This window comes from Miniopterus natalensis, chromosome 1 (genome assembly GCF_054644295.1).
Source record: "Miniopterus natalensis isolate mMinNat1 chromosome 1, mMinNat1.hap1, whole genome shotgun sequence".
In the NCBI taxonomy this organism is placed as follows: Eukaryota; Metazoa; Chordata; class Mammalia; order Chiroptera; family Miniopteridae; genus Miniopterus; species Miniopterus natalensis.
The window spans coordinates 61650129-61667835 of NC_142081.1; the positions used below are offsets into that span (position 1 = coordinate 61650129).

Below are 17707 nucleotides of genomic sequence, written 5' to 3' on the forward strand. Positions count from 1 at the left end.
ACAAAAACATCCTAATGTTGTGAAAGTTATGATAGCTTTGAAAAAGTGGCATCAAAAAAGTCACGATTCACTAAATTTCACCTAAAGCTCTGGTAAGCCTATCACAGGAAACCAATACAGAGAAGCTATTAACAAATAACCAGTATCATGTATTTTCTCAAGTAATCTCTAAACATGTGAATAAACAAATGAGATGTGTTTAATCATATACAATAGTATTATTAAGTACTACCAGCAAAACAATTGCATTCTACATTCCAAGTCATAATGGACTTTGTCTAAATTATAACCTGTTATAAAGATAACATTTAGAAATAAAATCAAGAAACTGATTAGATTAAATGTTATTTCCAATCATTGTTGAATTTACTAAAGCTTATTCTTTGCACTCTAAATGTACAAAGAAAATGCTTTCCAAGATAATTCAAAAATCTCAGATACAAGGAAATCTTCAGCAGTCAATTCTATACTTATGAGTAGCAGGAATGCTCTATTAAATGTGGTTCAGAAATACAAAGAAAATCACTTAGGATTTTAAAATTCTTGAACTAAAAGAAATCTTAAATCTGATCAAATCCAACACTCTCATTTTAAATCAGAAAAATTAAGTCTAAAATTCTAGGGAGCAGAAATAATATAAATCTGTATTTATTAACATTTATATTATAAATCTATAAATTATGAACATTTACTCCTATGGGCAGAGATGAAATGACAATATTGCATTTCTGGCACTTATTAAGACTGTATCATTTCTCTCCTTTAATCTTCAAATGTGATAAAACGACATGGATTTTCTTAGGTTGATCCGTTCTTGCAATCTCAAAATAATCCCAGTTTGACTGTGAGGCTTTGTTTTGTGTTTAGTTCACTGAATTGGGTTTAATTTGCTACTTCTTGAAAATTCTCAGCCATTATCTCTGAATATTTCCTCTCTCCCATTATCTCTTCTTTTGGAACTGTTAACTGCATGTTGAACTTGTTCGTCTTATCCTTCATGTTTCTTAATCTCCCCATTTTATATTCATATCTTTGGTTTCAGCCTTCTACAGATCTTTTTTTTTTAAAAAAAGTTTTTACTGATTTTAGAGAGAGGGGGAGGGAGAGGGAGAGAGAAAACAACATTAATTGGCAGCCTCCTGCATGCCCCCTACTGGGGATGCAGCCCAAAACCCAGGCATGTGCCCTGACAGGAAATTATCAAAAAGGCAACCTTTCAGTGCATGGGACCACAATTAACCAACCAAGCCACACCGGCCAGAGCTACAGCAGGAGATCATAACCTTTTGTGCCATGGACCTCTCTGTCAGTCTGTTGAAGCCTATGGCCCCCTTCTCAGAACAATATTAAAGGCTTAAAACAAAATACATAGGATTATAAAAGAAATCAATTACATTGGCATAATTATCAAAATATTTTAATTTTGAAATAGTAATACAAAATATATGTGTTTTATTAACACATTAAAATATAAGCTCTAGCAATAGTTTAATAACTATAATAATTTCAAACTAGTGACTATAATGAGTGCTATTTCAAGATACCTATTAATCCCTGGACAGCAATTGTACTATTAAAAAAATCTGATTTCTATTGCTGTTATGGGTGAATTATATCTTTCTAAAAATAATGTTGAAGTCCAAAACCCTAGTAGCTCAGAAAGTGATCTTGTTTGGAAATAGGGTTGTTGAAGAATATTAAGAGGAAGTCACACTGGAGTAGGGTGGGCTCCTAATCCAATATGACTGGTCTTTATGAAATGGCCATGTGAAAACACAGAGATACACAAAGAGAACACCATGTGATGATGAAAGCAGAGTATGGAATTAGGCAGTTGTAAGCCAAGGAATGCCAAAGTTGCCATCAACCACATTAGCTAGGAAGAGGCAAGGATGGGTTTGCCTATTGATTTCAGAGGGAGCATGGTCCTGCCATCACCTTGATTTTGAACTGCTAACCTCCAAAACTGTGAGGCAAAAAATTTCTATTGTTTTAATATAGTTTGTGGTACTTTATTATGGCAACCCTAGGGAACTAATACAATTGCAATCACAAGTACTTCTAATTCTGCTACGGTTTGTTGGTATTTCCTTCAATTATGAATGTAAACAAGATTCAGTTAGGGATTAGTAGTCTGAATTCTAAGAACTTGATGTCTCAAGCAATTTAACACCTTAGTCTAAGATCCATTACGAATAAACTATATTTTAACAATAATAATAAACTATGTTTTAACAAAAATACATCAATACTTTTTTTTAAAAAAAATCATTCTGAGTGCCACAAAAATCAACATGTTAGGAGTCTGTAATGACTCTGGTTCTGGGCTCTAAAATGAGATGATGCTATGATACAAAATTTGTCATAAACAGCAAACTAAATCTAAATATTAAAAAATAAAGGCCCTGGCTGGGTTAGATCACAATGTCCCCAAACGTCAAGAATGCAAGTTCGATCTTTGTTCAGGGCACACACAAGAAGCAACCAATGAATGCATCAGATCAGTAAGTGGAACAACACATTTTTTTTTTCTCTCTCTCTTTTTCTGCCTCTCCCTCTCTCTCTCCTTCCCTCCCTCCATCCCTTCCTCTCTCTAAAAATCGATAAAACATATCCACGGGTGAGGATTAAAATAAATAACTGGCAAAATTTTTTTCTAAGAGAACTGGACAGACATTTCAAGGTATAAGCACTCTCATACACTGAGTCTTTCTTTTCTAGAGGGCAATTTGGCAGAAAGAATAAAATAATTTAAAACTTGCATCCCTTTTAACTCCATTCCTATACTATCTCAAGGAAAAAGTAATATATTTGGATGAAGACAGAACGAAGGATCAAAGGCAGCACTGTTCAGAAGCATCCAAAATTAGAATGATTAAAACTAATGTATGTTATACATTGAATATAATGTAGCCATTAAAATGATATTTTAGAAAGTAATGGCACAGGAAAATATTCACAATATATTAAGCTACAATAGTATCTACTATGCAATTCCACTCTGTTGAAAATACATGTATATACATAAATTATATAATACACGAGTAAAGTATATATTTATCACAGTGCTTGCCACATAGGAAAAAATCCAATAAATATGATTCATGAACATCATAGGAAATGAAAGGTTTGTTTATATATCAAGTGTTAAGACATTATTTTAGTAGAAATGTAAATAAATTTTAATTTATTCACTTCAAAGGCCATTTTGTACATTATCTGAAAGAAACTATTACTCCTGCGTGGAGGGAATTATTTTTTTAAACTGCACTTTTAATTCAGTTCTAGTTCCTACTAAAGGTTGGGGAAGAAAAGCAGAATCTTACCAACCCTTCCCTAAGTTTGGTATTGCATAAGAGAAAGTCTTACACATAACAGATCCTTCACTAATTCTTGATTAAATATATACTCACAATCAACCTCTGAGAGCTATCTATCTCTCTACATGTAACTCTTATTTCAAATAATAGAGCATGTAATAGAGGATTTCAAAATGAGGCTTCAAAGGCCTTACTGGAGTTTACAACAATGACCAGAAAAGGCTAAGGTTTCCGAAGATATGATTTTCACGTTTTTCTACACTTGATCTTAGCCAAAAGGCCGAGAAGCAATTCACTTTTTTTTCTAAAGGTTGAAATCAAGTGAAAAAACATTCGCGTGTTAAAATCAGTCTCTACTGTAATTAAATTCCTATGAGACAAAAAAAGGGAAAAAATATGCATATGGATTTTATAAATAAAGTCCAAGGCAGTTTTAAACTATGCTAAGGCTTCGAGGACATCTGTCATAATATATCTCTTGTATCTTCATAATATCTATGAATATAAATAATAAATTGCCATTTCAAAACATTACTTTATATATTAAAGATGAGATATATAAATTACCACAAAAAAAGTTACATTCCAAACAAGTTCACTGTGGTTTAGCTAATGCACAATGTTGACCCTAATAAAACTGACTACCAAATGAACACATCATTTACTAATTATTAAAAAAAATTTAAATAAAACCCCAAGAGTTTGTCCCCATGAAGAGTTAACATCTAATAGCAAAATATTATATGCTAAAACATTAATTTTGTCCTATAAAAACTAGCATAACAAAACTCCTAGGGAATAACATTAATAAAGCAGGATAAATTTGTGAAAACAGAATTCTAAAAGTCTGGGTGAGTGAGGTTATTTCCAAGCTGTCCCATACTAAGTACATTTAAAATTTTTTTTAAAAAGAAGCAATCCTCCCAGTAAAAGTTGCCATTTAGTGTTTCAAGTATCAACGTCTTCGGGATTAACCAACTAGGAATGTTTACTCATTTTTCGGGTAACAACCAGATCATCCACTGACATCACTACACCAAAAACTTGCACTCTGACTTTGTCCACAGCAAGTATTACAAAAAGAGCCCGTTTAGAAACTGTATTTTACACGTGTGTCAATTCGCATTCCCTCATCTGCTCTTCTATTAGTTGCACCCAACGAGGAGGTAGTATTCAGTATTTCACTTTAAATATGGTAATTAGTCTTTTCCTATCTCTCAAATTAACTTGACATTTTGATCCAAGCTGCTTTCTTAAAAAATACTTATAAAAACTATCGTGCTTCGGTTCAGAATTTTCAGCAGTTGTCGTCCTCACGAAGCGTTATCTGAGCTACAGCACTTCTTGATCTCTCGGAAAGCAGGTCTAATCTGCGGAAGGCAGCGAGACAGTGCACTGCACTGTGAATGGACAGCCAGGTATTTTATGAATGGAGGCGATCACGTGATCCCAGCACCTCCCCGAACTGATATTTCCCACATAACTGTGTCAACATTCTGAGAACAGGGGTAGTTGTCTGGGTGCGCGTGCGTTTTTGAATTTAACCTCTCACTTCGAACTCTCCTGACTTGCCCAACTCAAAAATCGACACGAAGACCATCGAGCTTCGACTCTTTTTTTTTTTTCCTTGGGAAACCCTTTCAAGATGTCCAAGGTGATGGATGTTTAATTATTTTTTTATGAATGAAGAGTGCGCTATGCAAATGAGGGCGATTCACAAAAAAAAAAAAAAAAAAAAAAAAAAGAGAGAGAACATGGCGGCCACTTCTGCTTCTCGGCTGCACTGACACTGCAGCAATCTACCTTCTCCCACACCCGCTCATCAGGCGAGTGTGGCGGGGGAAGGAGGGCGGGGGAGGGAAGACGCGGCTCAGCGTTTCCCCAGCTATTTTATGTTAAACAGGCCTAGGCTTTGGACTTGAAAGTTCTCTCAAAAAGGTCTGACTCGAGGAATGCACTTTATTTAAAGGAATGCATCCGAGGGCTAGCCCTAACTCACTTAACTCTTTCCAACCCTCAAAAGATAACAAAATTTGAGTTACAAGAAAACGCCTGCTAGGATCCTGCGTGAAATGAAATCCCACCCCAACAGAAAACTGTCATCGCGTCATCACTTCTCCAGGCAGCGATTACGTGAAAGCAAAATATGGTAAAAGGCAAAGTATTTCGTTTAGAAAAACATAAGGACAGCCCGCGTAAACAAAAACTTTAACCGGGATGCTCTAGAAGTTAATCCCTGAAGTCATCAGCATGTGCAGCAATGCAAAGACTGTTAAGATGTTACATCAACGTAAACGGTGTATTTTCGTAGAGCTGAAGAACAAATACCAGCATTCAAAACCCTTCTGGGCACCTGATAAAGACAAGTCTGATGTTCGCTCAGGTAAAATATAATGGTTCAACATCTCCCACACTCCAGGCGTCCTTAATCCTATTAAATTCTAAAAATGTTCCCCTAGCCCCATTTTTTACAAGAATCTTACAGGTCATAAGTTTAAAAAAGGAAGGGAGGGGGTGGAGGCTTAATCGGTTTTTAAGAGTCACTGACTCATCGAATTAAGATTCAAGAGCAGTTTGCTGCTGCAGGAGGTGCTCCCACACATTAGTTTCCAAGCGAAATAGCTATAAAGGAAGCAGGATGGATATTCAGGGTACGGTGATTGGCACGCTCAAGTGAAAAAGGACAGGCCGGAGGTCTTCCAGGCAAAGGGCTAATTTCTGCCCTGCCTCCACCTATCCATCCACATTACTCCATCTCCCGGACGTAAAACTGCCATCCAACCCCAACCCTCGATACCCCTCCCCCAAAGAAAGCAACTAAATGGGGAGGGGGGCGGCTGCCATTGAAATTAAATGGCTAAAGAAATCAAATATTATCTGCAGAACGAGATGCACCGAACTCTCCAGGGCTGCACGCTTTCCCGCACCCGTGTCTTCGAGGGGTCTGGGGGACAGCGGAGGAAGGGGGGTAGTAAGATCAATGAGGCGCTTACTCGTTGTCAGAAGTCGCCGTCTCCTCGCTCATCTTTCCCTCACCGTGATCCGATCTGGAGATGGAGGAGCAACAGCAGGAGGAGCAGCAGCAGCACCGAGGGGCAGGAGGCAGCGATGGCCGGGGGGGCGCGGGGGCAGTGGCTCAGGGGCCTCACCATGGTGGATGCCTCACCCGGAACGGTGCCCCCCCAGCCGGGAACCCCGGCCACCCCCGCAGGGGGGTGGCGGCAACAACCTCTGCCGTGGCGACCCCAGCCTCTTCCCTGGTCTCTGCGCCCAGCCAAGAGATGAGAAGAGGCCCGGGAGGGTGCGTGGAAGAGAAAAAAGGAAGGGGGGCTGCAAAGGCTGACTGGAGAGCTGCTCCTCCCGCCGCCGGGGTGGAGTGCGGCGGGGTCCGGCCGGGAAGGAGCGGGCGAGCGGGCGGAGAAGCCCGGAGCAGAGGCGGCGCTTCCCTCAGGGATGCGGCGAGGAGGAAGCAGAGCTCCGCTCGGTGGGGGCCGGCGGGGGGGTGCCGAGCCCAGGCTCCGGGCGGCGGCGGCGCGGTCCTGCCGGAGCCCACCCCACCATCTCCCGCGTCGCACCCGGCTGCCCGCTCAGCCCCCGGCAGCTAGCGGGGCGGTCCTCGGGCAGGAGCCGAACCGGGCGAGGGGCCTCGCGGCGGCGGATTCCTCCAGACACGCTCCAGCCGGGACGGCTCCAGAGGGGGGAGAGGGGGCGGTGGGGAGCGCGTGAGGCGGCGGAGGCAGGCGAGCCGATCGCCCCCACCAGGGCCGGCGAAGAGGGAGCGCTCCGGCGGCGGGGGGGTCAGGGTCCCGAGAAGCAGCTTGAGAACGAGACGAGCGGCCGCAGGTCCCCCGCCAGCCGGTGCCCAGCAGCAGCTCGGCGGGCCAGCTCCTCACCGCCTCACACCCGCCGGAGGGGAGCCGCGAGGGGGGCGGCGGAAGCGCTCACGCCGCCCGCTCCTTCCGCCGCCGCCGCCGCTGCCCGAACCGGGGGCGCCCGCAGGAGGAGGCGAAGTAGTCCCTGGCGACTTCTCCCGGCAGCCGGCTTCCCCCCCCGGGGGGCAACGTGAGCACGGGGTGGGGTTGCAGAGCAGGGCGCCCGGGCTGTGAGCGCGTGCGAGTAGGAGGACCAGAAGCTGCGGCCTCCGAGCGAATCACTGCAACTCGAAGTCGTGTGCAGCATAGCAAGTTTCAGGAAAGTAGTTCCCTCCTCCCTTCATTTCCCAAATCGTTGTCGAGCCACTGAGCGGGGAAAGGGAGGAGGGAGGCGGAGGGATATGCCAGGCGCGGCGCTCGGTGTGCGTGCGCGCGCTCCAAACTCTTGGCACGCTGCGAAAGGGGGCGGGGGTGTGAGCTGCACAGGGAGCTGCTCGCGAGGTTGCATTGTTGCGGCGCGGTCCTCCCCCGTTACTCGCTTTGGAATATCCGGGTTATTTGAACCAAGACGCTAGAGTGACAGTGTGCTCTAGGAGGACATCGGAGGCTACTCTGTCCTGCCGTGTGTGTGCGTGTGTGTGTGTGTGTTCTCCTTGCAGAGCAAAGAATGGAACTGGCATGAGTTCATCTTTAGTTGGTGGGGGTTAGAAGAGGGGCTGTACGGAGAGAGCTCCGCCTGCTGTCCTCGGCTTGCATTGCTGCAGTGTCCTAGCTGCATGCACACGGGTGTGTGTGTGTGTGTGTGTGTGTGTGTGTGTGTGCGCGCGCGCGCGCGCACGTGCGTGAGAGAGAGAAAGAGTTGGTTTTAATACCTTGGATTCTTACTGCTCAAGGGGTATGCTGTGCAGGGCATTCATTTCCGAGAGCTCGAGTGATTGTTAATGGAGAACGACTTCCATTGAAGCCCGGGGTAGGCGTGTTACATGAATCTAGCGCAGGCAGAAGCACAGGAAATCACTCCCGCTGCGAGTGAGGTTGCATAACTATAGCGCAGAAGATGCCTCTGTGGCGTGAGCGGCTCGGGACGGAGGCGGAACGAGCACTGAATAGGCAGCTGTCACGTTTGCATTGTCAGAGGACAATGTATGCGTTCATCTCAGAAGGTTTTTGCACGGGAACCTGCTGGGGTTGCGGGATGGAATATCGGGTCTCCTGCACCAGAGGACTCTAATGATGGAGTATGGGGTCTCCTGCACCAGAGGACCCCAAGCCCCTCGCTCCGCAATTCTCTTCTCTCTCCTCTACCTAGAAAGCCAGCCTCTGCATGGTCCGGCCTGGGGGAAGGAGTCGCAAGCGCTCCAGGTTTTCTGATGCATCTCCCTAGGTAATCGGTCTAGCTCAGTGCGCAATGTTTTTCTCTTCATTCTCAGGTTTGTGCGACCTGCTAATGAAGGTTGCTGCTCCTGCCACCTTGAGGGGGAGACTAATTCCTGAGGAAGAAGAGAACGGGAGAACCTCCCGCACAAGTTGGCACTCGTCTTCTGCCATCCGTCTCCGGGAAGTTTCGGGGTTGCTGTTCTCAGGAGCACGTGCACTAACTAGTCTGTTAGCAGTGTTTTGAACATAGTAGGTGCTTAATAACTGTGTGATGAATGACTAAAGGAGCTAAACCAGTCAGTCTGCCCCCAAAAAGCATCCCATTGATGTCTGAGGTTTCTTGCATCCTGCCTCAGCAGCAGCATTGTCCTTGCTCAAAGGGAGGTCGAGGTAATGTTGGTGACAGGGAGAGGTGAGAGGATCTGAGGTAATCACACCTTACTCTGTTACCTCTGGACCTGAGGTGTTTTTGTGTCTGTTTTTTATCTTGTTCCTGCTAAGAGCCTGTGACTGGGAGTGCCGGGACTGGCCTGCTCTCCTTCCAGTACTACTGCTGACCTCTTCAACTGCTCAGATTTGAGTCAAGTCCCATCAGTTATAATTCATGTTCTAGACAAGTTACTTAAACTCAGCCTGTGTACCTAACTCATAGAGTTGCTGTACTGATTAATAAGGTATAAATATACATAAAGCACTTAGAACCGATTAAGAGCTCACTAAGTCCTAGCTTTTACTGAACATAATAAACTCCATGACAAGGCAGTAGGAATTGCTCTGAAGGCTTAATGTGAAGCCTTGATCATTCAGTAGCCTTGATCATTCAATAAATAACTCAGGTTTTTCCTACGTACCACTCTTGCTAGGCACATACCCTGGCCCTTAGTAAGTCATCAGTAAGTGATAGTTCTCAGAGTTATGATTAAAAAAAGTTGGGTCACTTGCAAAACCTCGTTTTCTTTTGAAGAAGTATGTATCTGTTGGAGGTTCAAGTGCATCGGGGAAATTATCAATAACAGGCTTTGGGAGAAGATATGAAAACCATCTTGGCTGTCATTTGCAAGGCCCTGTACAGGTCACTTTCACACACAGTGCTTACCCAAAGGGGCAAGATATAATCAACAGACTGAATTAATGCTTTTAGATTGTTCCCAATCCCATGACCAAGACACAGTCACCAAACAGTTCTTTTTTGAAGTACTATAGGTCCTCACAATGTTCATAGGTTCTGTGACTTTAAGGGAAACGAAGTATAACAAAACCACTTTTACCATAGGCAAATTGATATAAACAAGAGTTAATTTCCTGTCTTATAATAAAGTTATATTGAATAAAATATTATTTGAAGACATGCTGTACACTGCAAGTACTGCTTTAATGCAGACTCCTAGATCCCACGCCAGAGACTGTGATATTGTGATCTGGAATGGGACTAACAAACCTGTTTTTTGGTGTGTTTTTCCCTGAAGTAAGCCAGGTCCTTCCTAGCCCTTCACAGACTCTTCCTCCTTTCTTTCTACCTACATGTGTCATCACATCTCTGAACATATCTCTAATTTAAGCCTCTATTCCAGCAGAACACAAAAAAGATGGCCCAAGGTATATCTTAGGCTAAGGTCAGGTCAAGGCCGGAGAACTGGTTCAGCTAAGGAAGACGGATTCGACAAGTCTTGAAAAGCTGTGTGAGAAGATAAATATAGGCCACAGTTTCACCTTAAGTCCCAACTCCATTCGGTTGGTTTAGCACTAGTCAAGAAGGATTCTGTGGCCATATCGGGGTCAGGAGGGCAAGGGACCCTTGCATTTGCTCTTATATTTTCTCAGAAGGTTTTGTGGGAAGGAGGCTGGTTATACTAGTTGGTGCTTCCAGATGGCTCTCAGTACTACTGTCCTGAGCTTAAGAATTAGCCACAGCCACTTAACACTTAACCTGTTATAGATGATTAATTTTCAAAAGCATCCATGGGCCAACAGCACAATTGCTAAGTAATTGTCACTATAGGAAATCATCAAAGTAAAGAAAGTACAAGTGGGTTCTGAGTTCCAGGTAGATATCGGACCAGAGTTCACGAGGACAGTAAAATGGCCTGTCCTCGTGGAGGCACTGGAAGATGGCATGGAGCCTCCAATTCAAGGCTTTCTCCCTCTTTCCAGACCACTTGGTCCATAGTGATCATTTTTCTTAGGAACTCAGAATTTGTCTTCTCAAATTCTTTTAATTGTTTTTTCCTTTTAATCCTTTAGAGAGAGAAAGACAGACAGACAGAGAACTAGAAACATCAATTGGTTGCCTCCCGCACACACGCCAACCAGGGATTGAACCCTCAACCTAGGTGTGTTCCCTGACAGGAAATCAAACCCACAACCTTTTCTGGAGTATGAGATGATGCTCCAATGAACTGAGCTGCCTGGCCAGAGCTGTCTTCTCAAATTCTTTTATTTTTACCTTTACTGTTCTAAACCTCTATTAGTAATTTTCTTGCCCTCTTTTTTTTTTTTTTTTTTGGCGCTAATTAACTTCATGAGTTTATGTTTGTTTTCCCAGTTACACTTTAAGTGGCTTGAAGGCAGAGGCAGCATTTCCTACTTTTTGTTGTTCTCGTCAACATTGGTTTTAAGTAATGGAAGCTTTTCAAGTGAAATATGATGCCAAAGCTTTGTGCATATATAAAAATGAAACTGTATTGACTGACACTGATGGAAATGAGGAGTCCCCTCTGGCCTCCTATTGTAACTTGAATACTGCTGCAGTTCAGCATTTCACACACACCATGCCTTGTGCTAATAAGCTCACAGCAGATATGTGTATACTTGAAAAAGCCAAAAGAGGAAACGGCCATGCCAACATTTGAGGTTCTAACAGAATATAAAATACATGTACACATTTCCACTTCTAAATCTACTCTTAACGTTACCCCTTAGCAGATGTTATTAAAATTTTATATTTTAAAACTGTAGTTAATATGTGCCTAGATCAAAGGGGACACTATTTTCATGCTGTACTTTGTTTAATGAATGATTTTTTTTCTCCGCATAACCAGTCTCTTGGCTAATGAGCTCTGCCTCTCAGTGGAATTACTAAATGGTAACCATGTTTCTAAATAGTTTCCTTGCCTCTGGCATGAGTCTGTTTCTCCGTCACTAGGGTTTCCATGTTCTTCCAAACTAATACAAAGTATAAAGAAGTACGCTATTTTATTTTTTTCCCAAAGGACTGCAATTGTTGGTCTGGTAGTATCCGGTGAGTGTGAAATCAGTTTACTTTTAATGCTATAACTGCCTTCTACAGGAAGTTTCCACAAGATTACAACTAGTACAAGGGAAATGAGCAGTCTGCGATTTCCTTTATTTTCAGTATAATCTTAGCAGGGAGGATGCTTACTAGGCCCCACATACTAAATAAAGCACTCCTCCCTTACCACCCTTCTCCCAGATAGCTTTGGCATGCTCAGTCTGTGAAGGTGATAATCCCATTACAGCAAGATTTCCAAGACCGTGTGCGTGCAACACAAATTCAGTACACAACAAGAGTGTCTATGCAGTTCCTTGGATTTTGTTTTAAATATGGCATTTGACTTCCCTTTTAGTGAGCAATAGTAATTAGCCACTGTATAGGACTGTAAAACTTATGCCCCTCAGAAACTTACCTTTCCAACACCCTTACCCACTAGGTATTATTATCAACTCCAATTTACAGGGAAGATTAGAAACTGAAGATCAGAGAGGTTAGGTGACTTACCAGAGGTCAAACATTCGCGAAGATATGACTAGAGCTCAAACTCAAATTTTCTCCTTCAAAAGCCTCTGTGTGTGTGTGTGTGTGTGTGTGTGTGTGTGTTTTAATATTATATATAACTTGTCAAAGACAGGGTCCTTAGTAGGATATTCTTTCACTTCAGGTCATTACTGTGGAGAATGACTTGGCAGGACAGCCATACTTTAGATAACGAGACGATTAATTCCTTAGCTGTTATCAACTGCCTCCTGTGGGCCGACCTCAGTTCCATAAATTCCTTTATACCATCAGAGTGTGAAGTGAAAACCTCTGGTGTCTCTTTTATGAATTGGTAGCAAATGCTTGAGTCCTTGATAGGAAGACTACTTCCATCGGGGGCAAAAAACATCTGGCTGTCTTTTGGAATACTAGCAGCTTTGACGATCATGCTGGCCACTAGCCAGCACCTGTGGCTATTTAAATTTGAATGAATTAAATTAAATTAAATTTAAAATATACTCCTCACGTGTATTAGCCACATTTCGAGTGCTCAATAGCCACAGGTGATTAGTGGCTACCATATTGGATAGTTGAGATATAGAACATTTTTATCATCACAGACTATTCTCTTGGGCACTTTGATGTGCATTTGTGTTGCTGTAAGCAACACAGGTGGTTATCTTGTTATTAATATAGACATCTAACAATGATTATGCTCTCAGGTATATAATTGTCTGTTTGAAACTGGGCACTGTATTCCCTCTTTTGACCTCAGATTATGTCTTCATTGCCATCAACTCGGGGTAAAAGGGAGGGTAACTTCATAATTAAAGTCTGTGATAAGCCTACAGAAGATATCTATATTGGGAGGCACTAATTCATTGATTTATTTTATAAAAATACTTTAAATGCTCATGTTTAGTACTGTAAAATAAATCCTTGCCATTGAAAGCAGCAAAGCTTCACCTGGGAGCTTGTTAGAAATGCAGACTCTTGAGCCCTGGCCCGTGTGCCTTGGTTGGTTGGGTCCCATGCACCAGGAGGGTGCCAGTTCGATTCCCAGGTCAGGGCACCTGATGGGGTTGCAAGCCCAAACCCTCAATCCCTTGATCCCTGAGAGGGGCTGTGCAGGAGGCAGCCTATCCATGTTACCCTCTCACATCTCTGTTTCTCTCTCCTTTCCTCTCTCTCTAAAAATCAATTGAAAAAAGAAATGCAGACTCTTGGGCTCCACCCCAGCCCTACTCAGTTATACTCTGCATTTTAACAAGATCCGCAGGCGACTCATCTGCACATTAAAGTTTAAGAAGCCCTGCTGTAAATAATCTCTTTCTAATCGTGGCCCTTCCTAACCTCGACTAGGTATATTTTTCTTCATACTTGTCCAGCCTCCAAGTGCATGAAAGTAAGATAGACCCACCCATCATTTCCAGCCCTTTTCCTAGCCCCCCTGTAAGAGGATTTTTGTTCAGATATGCTGTTAGCCTCTTTCTGGTCTGTGATTTAGACCACTGAACAGCACTTTGGCTCTGCTTCTCCCTGGGTTAAGCCTAGATGATTTGAGGGCTGCCCCTTTCTTCCCTCCCTGCCCCTTCCCATTTCCCTTTTCTATCAAATCTCCCTATTTTCCTAAAAAGCATTTCTTGGACCTCTACCTGTGTTGGCAATGTGTGTGTGCATGTGTGTGTGTGTGTGTGTGTGTGTGTGTGTACATAATTTATCGTTGAACAATTATAATGGAAGGAATACAGACATTTAGGTGACAAAGGGAGGAGGAGCATCATAAAGGAAATGTCAGTATTAGAGGGAAAAGATAGCAGGTATTTTTATTATTTGTGTTGTATAACACCTTGTGTTATCTAAATGTTTCCTTTCCGTGTTCCATGTCTTCCTAGATCTATTGTAAGCTTTTGGAGACCAGTAAATAGGCTGTTGCAGTGGTCTACAGAAGAGAACAAGTTGGGCACTGGTCAGATGCTGGAGAGAAGAAAATGGATACAAATATATGTAGGTGCAGAATCCTCAAGGCTGCTTTAGCTCCTGGGAGGCCTGCGTTCTGGAAACTTGCAACTGGCTGGGGAGACAGAAAACCAAAAGGAAACATTTAGAAAATACAAGATGTTATATGAATACATGCCATGGCAAGCAATAAAAATAACTGCTGTTGCTTCCTCCAACAACACTAATCTTATTAGCGTTCTCAAATACGTCCATTTGGGAATCCTGTGATAATAGCTTTAATATCTTTGTATGATAAAATCTAAAATGCATGCCACATTGAAAATTTCTGTTTAAAATTAATTTTAAACTTCAGTTCCGGTGACATCTGGCCAGTTCTTACCTCACCAGAAAGAGAAATTTTCATTCTCTGTAAAGTTTAAAATCCTAAGAGGACGCCGGCTTGTTTTCCTACTAGAGACCGCCACCCTCAGCGCCAAAGCTCTTTATCGGGAAGCCCTAAAACACTTCACACCCTTATCGTCTTCTGGGTCTTAGCCAATCTTTGTTTATTCCAGGTTTCCTTCCTTTGTTGGATATGCCAGTCTTCCTTCTGGGTCCCCTGCCAAACTGTGCCAAGGACTTTGAACAGTCTCTCTTTACTTGCCTTATTGTCTTGGCTTATTTTAAGTACAACTCCTGGTATTTTCCATAACGCCTTTTAGAATTGATGGGGGTGGGGGGGAAGATTGCTTTCTATGGTCCTAGAGCATTTGGTCTAGTCTACATCTTAGAAATGCAGTTATTCTTTTATGTTTTATTTTTTAATTTGTAGTTATTCTTGATATATTCCATGACACTATTCTTAACTATGTATTTGCTTAATGTCTATAGTTTTGCATTGTTCCCAAGTGTTTATAGAACCCAAATATTCATATGTATCAAATTATTTTTGTATAATAACTCGTAAAGTGAGATATCTGATCGGTGCTTATCAAATATGATTTTATATGGTAAGAGTAATTTATTACTCCAAAATGACAACTTTTAATTTCTGTTTTCAATGTATGTCTCTGGAGCTCGTATCTGTTCAAATGTATAAATGACATTAGAGATTTTGCCAAGCTTTCATTCAAATCCATAAATTCTAACTATGTGTGATTGTAGTTTCTTTTCTTTTCGTATATCTGCAATGTCAGATTTCAGTGGAAATCACTTGAAATGTAGCTTATTTAATTCTAATAATAATTATTTCTTGTTTGTGTTTTTTTATCACCTTCACTTTTGATATTGATCTTTTATAAAACTGAAAGTTCTCAGTAAAGGATAGAGAAAACCTTCAGAAATTATCATTAGAATTCATTAGAGAGTGGTTTAGGATCAACTCTCAAAGAATCCATCTTCAACAAACTCAAAGAAGATATCTGTATCCAAAATATTAATTAATTGATTGATTTTATAGGCCAGGCTCAATAATAGAGATGAAATTAAAGCAGTCCTTGACATCAGTGAAGATGAAAATTGGTAAATTACCATTACCATGGTAAGTGCTGTAGGAATTTGAATAAAGTGCTATGGGAGCAATTGATTTTGCTTCACATAAAACAGAGGATTAACAGCAGGTGAGTTACCATTAAACGTTATTGTGAATTATAAACAAGAACAATGAAATGAAAAGTCCTGCTTGAATATGGCTTCACCCATGTGTCCAAGGAGATGGTAAATAGAAAGAAAGAAAAAAATGCTGATGGTTGTATAACTTCAACCTCCCAAGGGACAATTGGAGCTAAGAGAGATTTGATCAATCTTTGGTTCTTTTTTGCACACTTTTATATAAAGGCAAAGCCAAAATGCTGAAGATGAAGCCCCATGAGGATAAAGCTTTCACAGCTGCTCCCCAACCTTCACCCTATTTAAGTGTTACCCTTTTCACCAACACCTATCCTCATTTTCCCTGGGAGAACGTCCTTCTATTACCATACGGTGACTTGATGGATTTTTTTCAGTTACGTTTCTGCTAGTTATTTATTGTAGAGGTCCTTTTGGTATATTTGAGCAATCTCCCAGTTAGTACCTAAATACTCTGAGGAAATAATCTTTTACACAGGCACCTTGTTTTGATTCCCATCTCAAGAACTCTCTGTGGTTACTTTTTGTGTACTAAATGTCCAAGGCCACCTGTCCTGCTCTCACCTCATCCATCCCAATGTAGTTTTCACTGGGCCTTCCATTTCTCTTGTCTCCTTTGAACACATGTAAAAATTCTATACTGGACATATTTTTGTGTGTTTATTTGATTCCAAAAAGTGTTTTTAGGTTCCTAGTGTATGTTCTGAATATCAAATGGACGTAACAGGGGCCTTGGCTTCTAAAATTTCTTTTATCTTCCCCAAATGTATACTATTGTACACTCAACAATGTTGACAGAAGTGGTCTGTTGCACCCTAGTAATCCCCAAGTGCAAAGGCAAAAATATTAAATTGCCCTTTTTTATTTTTAAATTACAACAAATGGTCCTTATAAAAACTTAGAATTCTATAGAAAAGTAGTATAGAATAAAAGTGAGAACTCTAATTCAACTTGCCTCAAAGGTGACCACTACTAACACTTTAGAATATACAATTCAGATTATTTTATCTATATTTACACATATATAATAAACACAAGTTTTAAATAGTATTCTACTTTTTTTTAACATACCATGTACATTTTCAGTATTAGTGTTCATTCTTTTAAATATTGTTATACAGTATTTTACATTGTAGGCATACTAGAATTTATTTATCCCCTCTCTGTAAATAGACATCAATCATTGATTGTTTCCAGATTTTGTTCTATATCTATTAGAAACAATGTTTCAGTGAGCATAATTGCACATTCATCTTTGGGTTTAAAGGTGAAGATTTCTGTCAAAGATTTATGTAAGTGAAATTGCAAGGTCATAGAGGATGAACTTTTCTTTTTTTAATATGTCTTTATTGATTTCAGAGAGAGGAAGGGAGGGAGAGAGATAGAAACACCAATGATGAGAGAGTCGTTGATCGGTTGCTTCCTGCACGCCCCCCGCTGGGGATCAAGCTCGCAGCTGGGCATGTGCCCTGACCCGCAACTGAACCCCGATCGCCTGGATCCTAGGCCGATGCTCAACTGCTGAGCCACACTGGCTGAGGGAGAATGAACATTTTAAATAATAGAAGGTAATGATCAATTGTCTTCTAAAAATACTGTTCCATTTTTAATTAATTATTTTCTCACCAGTAGGAGAGTACTCTTTTCTTTATACCCTCATTCAACTTTTATATAAACACTCTCTTTTAATTTTTGCCATTGTAATATCCACCCCCACCCCCAATATCTTATTTTCATTTTATTTTCCATTTCCCTAATTACTTGGTTTAGTTTTATTCATGTTTCTTCTTCAGTGAATTTCCTAATCCTGTTTCTCATTAATTTCTCTTTGCCTCAACTTCCTTAGCTGTACCCTCAGC

The 17707-nt window shown here is 41.4% G+C and overlaps 1 protein-coding gene, 1 long non-coding RNA gene and 1 pseudogene across 2 annotated transcripts in view; 1 reads left to right on the forward strand and 2 right to left on the reverse strand.

Moving 5' to 3' along the window:
• The window catches only part of SPRED1 (sprouty related EVH1 domain containing 1), a 104861-nt gene extending 98016 nt beyond the window's left edge, over nucleotides 1-6845 (reverse strand). Inside the window, exon 1 of the mRNA XM_016220393.2 lies at nucleotides 6314-6845. Coding sequence (XP_016075879.2) covers nucleotides 6314-6345 — 32 coding nt within the window. The 5' untranslated portion in view covers nucleotides 6346-6845. The remainder of the gene's footprint in view (nucleotides 1-6313) is intronic.
• On the reverse strand, nucleotides 3443-3612 carry LOC148094158 (U2 spliceosomal RNA; annotated as a pseudogene).
• Nucleotides 6846-7320: 475 nt separating the features above from the next.
• Nucleotides 7321-15500, forward strand: LOC107543023 (uncharacterized). The gene is made up of 3 exons (XR_015715316.1): nucleotides 7321-7382; nucleotides 8623-8818; nucleotides 14177-15500. It is a non-coding gene; the product is annotated as an uncharacterized LOC107543023 (long non-coding RNA).
• Nucleotides 15501-17707: the final 2207 nt, after the last annotated feature.